This window comes from Solanum stenotomum, unplaced genomic scaffold (assembly GCF_019186545.1).
Source record: "Solanum stenotomum isolate F172 unplaced genomic scaffold, ASM1918654v1 scaffold14616, whole genome shotgun sequence".
NCBI classification, from domain to species: Eukaryota; Viridiplantae; Streptophyta; class Magnoliopsida; order Solanales; family Solanaceae; genus Solanum; species Solanum stenotomum.
Window position 1 is genome coordinate 957 of NW_026023130.1, and position 8,192 is coordinate 9,148.

At 35.3% G+C, this 8,192-nt stretch overlaps 1 protein-coding gene across 1 annotated transcript; it reads left to right on the plus strand.

Moving 5' to 3' along the window:
* Positions 1 to 350: 350 nt before the first annotated feature.
* LOC125850156 (tubulin-folding cofactor A) lies at positions 351 to 7,252 on the plus strand. Its single transcript, XM_049530048.1, has 3 exons — positions 351 to 570; positions 3,128 to 3,214; positions 6,849 to 7,252. Exons 1-3 carry the CDS (start codon positions 418 to 420, stop codon positions 6,948 to 6,950), a joined length of 342 nt encoding a protein of 113 aa, XP_049386005.1. The 5' UTR covers positions 351 to 417; the 3' UTR covers positions 6,951 to 7,252.
* Positions 7,253 to 8,192: the final 940 nt, after the last annotated feature.

Consider the following 8,192-nt stretch of genomic DNA (forward strand, 5'->3'; position numbering starts at 1 on the left):
ATGTAAAATTTTATGATATAAAAGTATAAGTGTTTGATTTTAAAACAAAATAAAAATATTTGCAATATAATTCCATTACATAGATGTTTAGTATAGAATTTACCATAACAGTTAAGACGAATCATATATTTAAAGGAACGATGCAATTTAAATATGTTAACAATCATCCTCAAAATAAATAATTATAAATATGGTAACAAGTCAATCATCCAACCAAAGATCTCCTACTCTCCTATATAGTAATGTTTTTGTGTTCCGAAAGCTCTTGCACAAACACAGTTAACAAGCTCTATAAGAAGGAAATGGGAACTCAACAAGGTCTCAGATTGGCTAGATGGAAATANATATTATCTGTTAAACCTTCTCAAAATTTCACACATTAGTATCTTTCTTGACAGATTTCATCGAGCATTGACAATGGCTACAGTCAGAAATCTGAAAATCAAAACATCTACTTGCAAACGCATACTGAAGGAGCTCCATTCCTATGAAAAAGAGGTTGAGAGAGAAGCTGCTAAGACTATTGATATGAAGGAGAAAGGCGCCGATCCCTATGACCTCAAACAGCAGGTTCCTTCGTTTGCTACTTTTTTATTAAAATTTAATTTTGTTGTGTTAAGATTTCACTTTTGATTTGGTGCCTGATCCAACAACTTTCCTCTTCACCCAATGTTGGCCTTTCCCTTACTGTTTACTCCCCACTTTGGTGTAATTAATGGAGGACATTGGGACAGTTTTTAAGGATATTTACATCCTAACTTGGTAAAGGGCTTATTCTGCTTTTGCATTTCATCACAATAGTGGGTAAGTTGTTTTGATTAGGCAGGTAGAGTTTAAATTGAATTACTCAACTGTGGTTTTTCCCCAGCTGCCACATACACATGATAAATAGGTAGATTTAGGGGGCGTTTGGCCGTTATTTTTTTTATACATTTTTCTGGAGTTGAACTCCAGACATCACTTTTTTAGCCATAAAGTTCTGGAATTCAATATCAACAAGTTGAATTCCGGAATTCGAAGAATACCCAAAAGCTGTTTTCACTTTTTCCACTCCAAATCCCAAAATACTCACAAAATTTAAAAAACAACTCCAATTTGTATTCATAGCCAAACACAGCTCCAATTTTTAAATATCTTTTTTCACTTTGATACAAAAACTACTTTTTTCAAGTACCCACAATTTTTATGGCCAAATGCCTCCTTAACTATAAGTTATAAAATTCAGTTGGTGGAGATCACAAAATTAACATTCAATGTGTCGTGTAAAATTTCTGAAGTTCACTTGGTTTATGTGGCTTGAGTTAGAAAATTAATATCATGTAAAGAAAAATTATCTTGGATTTTACAACAACATACCCGGTGTATTGCCACATGTGGGGTCTGAGGAGATTGGAGATTGTGCGTACGCATACCTTACCCTTATGCAGATCGTGGATTTTGAAGGACATATTATGCAATTTGACGTGTAGTGAAACAAAATACCAAGTATCTATTAAAAAAACCACCATTATTTCCTTTTTGTGCCATGGTCACAGATGTGCATCAATGTATAAATTGTGACATGTTTATATGCCTATTTGATAAGTGATTATACATTAAGAGAAGTTGTCTAACAAGGAGGAGAGGTAGCACTAAGCGAGAAAAGGGAGTTACTAAAGATGTAGTGTCAACTACGAGTAAACAGTTTATTGTGGAAAATTTATTCAAGTGAAAGAAACATCTCCTATTACTTTTCTGTTTTCATCTTGATTCTGGGTTTGATAGGTGATTGTATCTATGTTAAACAACCTCCCTGTGTGATTTCGTCTAATAAAATTCAACTGATCTAGTAGAAAGAATAATCATTCTTTTCTTCTTAGTTTTCTACTGAGCATTAGCTTCATAGAAGCTTAGATGCCATCATATGCAAATTTAACTAGAGCTAACCAACAACATCTGAGTTTTTCCTAGACTAGACCTGAAGGATTTTTGTATGGTTTATACATGCATATAACCAGTCGATGAACCTTCAACATCTGTTTCTGTTCGGGAAATGATTCAAACCTTAGGCCATTAAGTGCATTTGCTTACATTAAGATTTAAGCATTTATTTGGTTTGAATAAGTCTTAATCACTTAGATCTTGAACAAAGTCTTATTATCATTAAGAGGTATTTTCGTGTGAAAATTTTCATGATCACTCTATCCACAATCACCAGCCATCACCTCTGTCATCATAACCATCACCACCATTGTCAACAACTATCCGTCGCTAACCACTGGCCACCACCACCAACCATCTCTATCATCACAATCACCACTGGTAACCACCACCGCAGCCAACCACTATTGTCAATCACTATCACACTTACCACCTCCATCATTATATTATATCCACTGCCACTACCATTGCCGTCACCGTCCGTGCCACCTTCACCACCACTACGACCAATCCTAACTACCAACCACCTGCACCATCACAATTAGCATCGCCGCCAACTACCACCAACACATTGTCAACCACCACTATCAACACCACCAGCTACTAACATCAACCAACTTCACCATCACAACTAGCATCACTGCCAACCACCACCAACACATTGTCAACCACTACCATCAACACCACTAACTACTAACATCAACCAACATCACCATCACAACCACCACCTCTACTATCAACCACCACCATCACACCAGTCAGTCAGTCACTATAATACCAATCACCTCCACCTTCACAACTATCACCACCACCACTACAAATCATCTCCACCATCACTAGTGACATAAATGTTTCTATTTTTTTAGTCAAATCGTGATTTTATTATATATATATATTTTTTTTCTAATATTTATACTTTTTTATTTGAATTGTATATTTGTTATGCTTACAAATAAATAAATTATGCACATTCACATGCTGAAAGATAAACAGTCTTAGGTCATCAAAAAAAGATAAACAATCTTAATCATTCGGTTTTTAAATCTAGAGACGCCATCTTAATCATTCAGTTTTAAAATCTAGAGATGCCATCTTAATCATTCATATGCGCATTCAAATTCAGACGTCTTAATCTTAATAAAAACAAATGAGGCCTTAATATCCCTTGCTTACTTGTTTGCCTTGTTTTATTGTGTGTGTAATGCAGGAAAATGTGCTGGCTGAATCCAGAATGATGGTCCCTGATTGTCGCAAGCGCCTGGAAGGAGCACTAGAGGACCTTAAAGGAACTCTGGTATTGTGTAATATGCTATTGCCTATTAGTGCTTCATTTAACGCCTTCACACTTCTGGGCTTCCCACCTCTTAAACTGCCCCCTCACCATCCCAGAGAGAAGCTGAGAACACAAAATTCCTAATTGGGATAGCAATTAGTTCCTTAGGAAAAAATATAAATAAAGATATACAAATTAAGTAAGAATAAAAATAAATTAATTAATAAACCGATATTTTCTGTTTGAAGGAAAACTAAAAAATCGAAAAACTAGGATCAACCCCATAATCACTAAAAGGACCAACATGAGACACTTACCAGTTATTCAAATTGACATTGGGGCCACTTGCCTTGCCTTTTTACACCTATCCTTCTTGCTTGCTTACCTATAGCTCTCTTGTCCCCAATCCAGGAGTAGAACTGAAAAATAAAATGAAACAACTAGGAAAAATATGTAGGAAGATAACTAAATGAATCAATGGAAGCCTGCAAGTAGTTTGATCCGTCAAAGGAGGTGTTGTTTATTTTATGCTAAATTAAGCCATGTTGTGTTGCAAGTTGCAATTCAACATTGGATTAATCCTTTGTAGTTCCTCTGGAATAATGAGTGCAGTACATTTTTTTTTGATTTGCACCGGGTGTCCGATTCTCTTTGAGCCCCGACTAATCCCGGGGGTGCACAGGCCCTCGGCAAGGAGTTTCCCGCAAGTGCACCACGGTTAATNAAATGAATCAATGGAAGCCTGCAAGTAGTTTGATCCGTCAAAGGAGGTGTTGTTTGTTTTATGCTAAATTAAGCCATGTTGTGTTGCAAGTTGCAACTCAACGTTGGATTAATCCTTTGTAGTTCCTCTGGAATAATGAGTGCAGTACATTAAGGATCCTTAAATGTGTTTGTCTTAGGGTATATGTCAAAGAGCCTTTATTTTGCTAATAATGATGTTCACTTCTTTGCAAGTTGTGGAGATCAACTCGTTTCCCCGAGGAAGCCCTTCTATAACCGGAAGTATAGATTCCCTTGTCAGACCTTTCATGTGGTTCCTTGACCCAAATATTGACAGTGACTTCTTTCCTAGAGTATGGTGCAGCTATCCATATGGATTTTTAGTTGCATTACGGTTACTGGGTTACTGACAAAAGAAATCTATAATTCCAAACTGACTATCCTTGCAACTCCAAACTCTTCTATTTCCACATTACAAATACGCCACCTCTTCTAGTTATGGATATTATCTTAATCGAATCCACCTTTTCCATGATTTCCACTTTATTTGGATGACAATTCGGTAAGACACACTCTTTGTTTCATTGAAGTAGAAGATATTATCTTTCATTTTTGTCAAGTAAGGATCTTTGGCATCCTCCTTTTCCATGGTTTCATCTATTCCTCACTTACTAGACAAGAAATGCTAATTAGTTTTGGTTGTTTTTCTTCCCATTGTGTCATCAATGGTCCCTTAATTTCCAAAATTCCAGCTTCTTTATCTCATTCTTATCTGGGGATCTGCTGATGAGAAGCTGTTTGTTTCTGCTTCATCTGTGTTCATTCTTTTTTAAGAAATTATGAGCTTCCCCTTCAAAACCCTTCGTATGAAACCCCAATTGCTTAGAGAGGATAGAGAGTGTTTCTGTGTCATATGCCTTTTCAGTTCTTCAGAAGAAAACCTGAGTTCTCCATGTTACTAGTTAAAAAAAAAAAGAAAACCTGAGTTCTCCTATTGAAACCCTCCTATAGAACCTCAATTCCTGTTCATATATTTTTACGAACAGAGTTTGGCACCTTAATGTTGATGCGTCAAATTCACCTCTTGCATATTGTCTGGACCCTCATACCATGGTAATAGAAGCTTAACCGACATTGAAGCTAAAGACAGGTCCCATCTGCTCCAACTCTACGGTCACATTATCAGAGAGCTTCATTTGCTCACTGAAGTCTCTATATTTATCTACCTATTGGTCCCTTAACATTTGTAATACACTTGCGACATTTGATAATTCACTAAAGTCGGAACTGTCTCGAATTTCGATTCCTAGACCTCTTCAGCTCAAAGTGAAAGAAACAAACTGCCAAACAAAGCTGCTCAGATCTTGATCTTCAGTGTGTCTAGATTCTAGAAAACTCTCTTTGTGAGCTGTAGGCATGGTCTCCTTGGTATAAAATTGGGTCCCTTTTTCAATTAGGAACCAGATAGACCATTTCTGTATCACTTGAAATTGGGCTATAACTTGGCTTCTCATGGTTTCCTATCTTGAGCTTCTATAGGGATTGCATGGGCTGGACTATCAACTGAGCGTCCACCTATAATTTATTTGGCCCCAGATTCTGAGATGAGATTTAAATTTGAAATAGCTGGTAACTATAAGTGTGAGTATCATCTCTTTGATGTGCCATGTGTTTGTTGCCACTGTACTTCAACGAGACCTCTCTTTGTCACTGATCAATAATGCTGACGGGATGTTTGTGCTCTTCTTTTTCCATCCCCTCCACCTATGTAGTAGATTCCAAATAAGGACGTTTTGTATTTCAACACTCAATAACACTCCAACCCTGATTTCTACGGTCTATAGTATGCAATGTCTGCACATCTCCTAGTCAACAAAGTAGACACATAGTTAATTCCGTAGCTAGGTCATTTCTCTTGGAGTTTTAGCATCTTGTTCGCAAAACTGTCCACCGGACAACAGGAGCTAAGTCGGGTATGATCACTGTTGCTTCATTTCCCCGTATATTGTTCTGATTCTGATGAATTATCCAAACAATTGAAGACTTTGGATGCCCTTGTAATCATATGCCTAATACTCTCTCCCATCTTCTACAGATCTTCACTGTGCTATCTAACACGAGTATCAGTATGTTGCACAATCTAAGATCAAATTAACCTAATCTTCATTATGTAGTTGACATGCCTTCTCTTAATGAGTGCTGTCTTTGCTGATATCTAATAGTTCAAAAGACTTCTACCTGCTAGAAAAATGTCTTTTTTCACTAATTCTGACTGATCTAAGTGGATAGATTATATATAATCTTTGTAGCTGATTCAATCTATTTCATAAAATTGTCTTGCCGGATTTTTTATTTTAATTTTTTTACTGTGGGATGACTTACTAGGACATAATATGTACTCTTGAACCAAAGAAGTCCAACCACTCTGTTATGAGTGAAGGTTTTAGCATTATTGGTACAACTGATAGTTTGTTGATTGTGCGAAAACAGCTCAAGATGCATTTGACCTTAGCTTTCTTTGTTCTGATTTTGTATTACGAACTTTATCAAGATGTCTTTTTAAAGTGAAAAAAGAAAATGAACCTCAGCAGAAGTGCAGAACGTCTTTGTTAAAGTAGACGAAAATGAATGTCATAAGGTAAGGGGTGGGGTTCCAGGATGAGTAATGCGGAAATCTCTCAAGTTTTGCCTTGAAAATTAGTACCTACAAATCTCTTGAACACCCAAAAAGAAGAAAAAAATGATTTGTGATGCTATGAAGTCTTTTATTTGTGATACTTGGAAGACTACTTAATTTCCAATATGTTTTATTAGTTCAACTCTAATAAAGATGCATGAACCGAACTGTGCTAAAATTATACATCCTATTGCCACCATCTATTTCACTTACGGAGCTCATGTGAATTGTTTCTCTGCTGATAATTTATTTCAGGTTGAGTTAGAGGAGACAGACGAAAAGCAAGGCCCTGAATTTGAAGAAGCTCGAAACATAATAGCAGATGTTGAGAAGTTGTTTGAATCTTCTGAAGTTTAAAGCTCTTCGTCTTGTCCATTAGACTGTGCTACACTACTGTTATAACTAGAGAACTCTTCGTGCTGCCTGATGAGCTTCTGTCGTGCAATCGTGTGGGTACATTCTTGTGTTATATAAAACTCGCTGGGATAGAGCTCATATATCAAATATCATGTGTTTATCACTAAATCAAGGCTACAAAATCAACATTGAACTAAGAGTTTTGTGATCGTCTTAAGTTTGACCACTTTCAATCATGTGAATCTTTTGCGCTAAGAGTGTGACCTGTCGATCAATGAAGTGATTCTTTATTTTTTTGGGTTCATGTGGTCTAGAAGAAGTTATTTTTCTTTAATTTTTTTGATATTGGCTCTTTGGAATTAAGTCTTTAGCAACTAGAGATGTTCATAATACGCTAAAACTTTAATAAGGACATAAAAATACATCTCATTTTGACTAAATCGTGACGTGTCTTACTAAATGACCTTTTAATTAGTCCTTTTTAATGCTCCACTCATTTATATTTTCTTGGTTCCACCTGATTTTCGATATCCGCATTAGAGTTTGATATACCAAAAATTTTTCATGTTCCACTTATTTTCATAAAATTTGAAGAATTACTCTATTAGATGAAAATATATAAAGAAAAGTTGGTTTCTTTTTTTATTAAATCAGCTTGAAATGTGTGAACGCTGATATCGTTTCACGATTTGAAATCGCATGTCCAAATACTGATCGACTAAAGGTGTTTGGTTACCTTTCATTTGAGGACACAATTGTCTTTTTAATTACTCTATATGTTTGATTTTATATGACATTTTTTCGGGTTAAATGTTTTTTTCTAAAAATGACATCTTTATATTTGGAATCTACTTAATTTTTCTTTTTATTTATTTATTTATTTATTTATTTATTCTTGATGACACAATTTTTATAGCCATTAAATAAAAATGTCATGATATATTTAATATCACAAGTTTTAAGCGCTAAAAGTTAATGTTTTTTTATTTAATTAAACGCCATCGTATAAAATGAAACGGTTGCAATAAATTTCTCCTGAAATAATCAATAACAAAAAAATGCCATGGAAAATGGAAATATTAGAAAGCTTTGAATTTTTTTGGGAAATATTCCTCCATGTAACTTTAAAATACTTTAGATTCTTCCTTCATCTTCACTCATGGAAATGCACTAATTCTCGAGTGTCCACGTAAAAAAGTTACCAAAAAATTGACATTATAATAAATATAGGTGAAAAATAGT

Coding starts and splice junctions, on each gene's coding strand:
- LOC125850156 (XM_049530048.1), top strand. CDS start 418: ATGGCTACAGTCAGAAATCTGAAAATCAAAACATCTACTTGCAAACGC. Junction 571..3,127: donor CCTATGACCTCAAACAGCAG/GTTCCTTCGTTT, acceptor TGTGTAATGCAG/GAAAATGTGCTGGCTGAATC. Junction 3,215..6,848: donor AGGACCTTAAAGGAACTCTG/GTATTGTGTAAT, acceptor AATTTATTTCAG/GTTGAGTTAGAGGAGACAGA.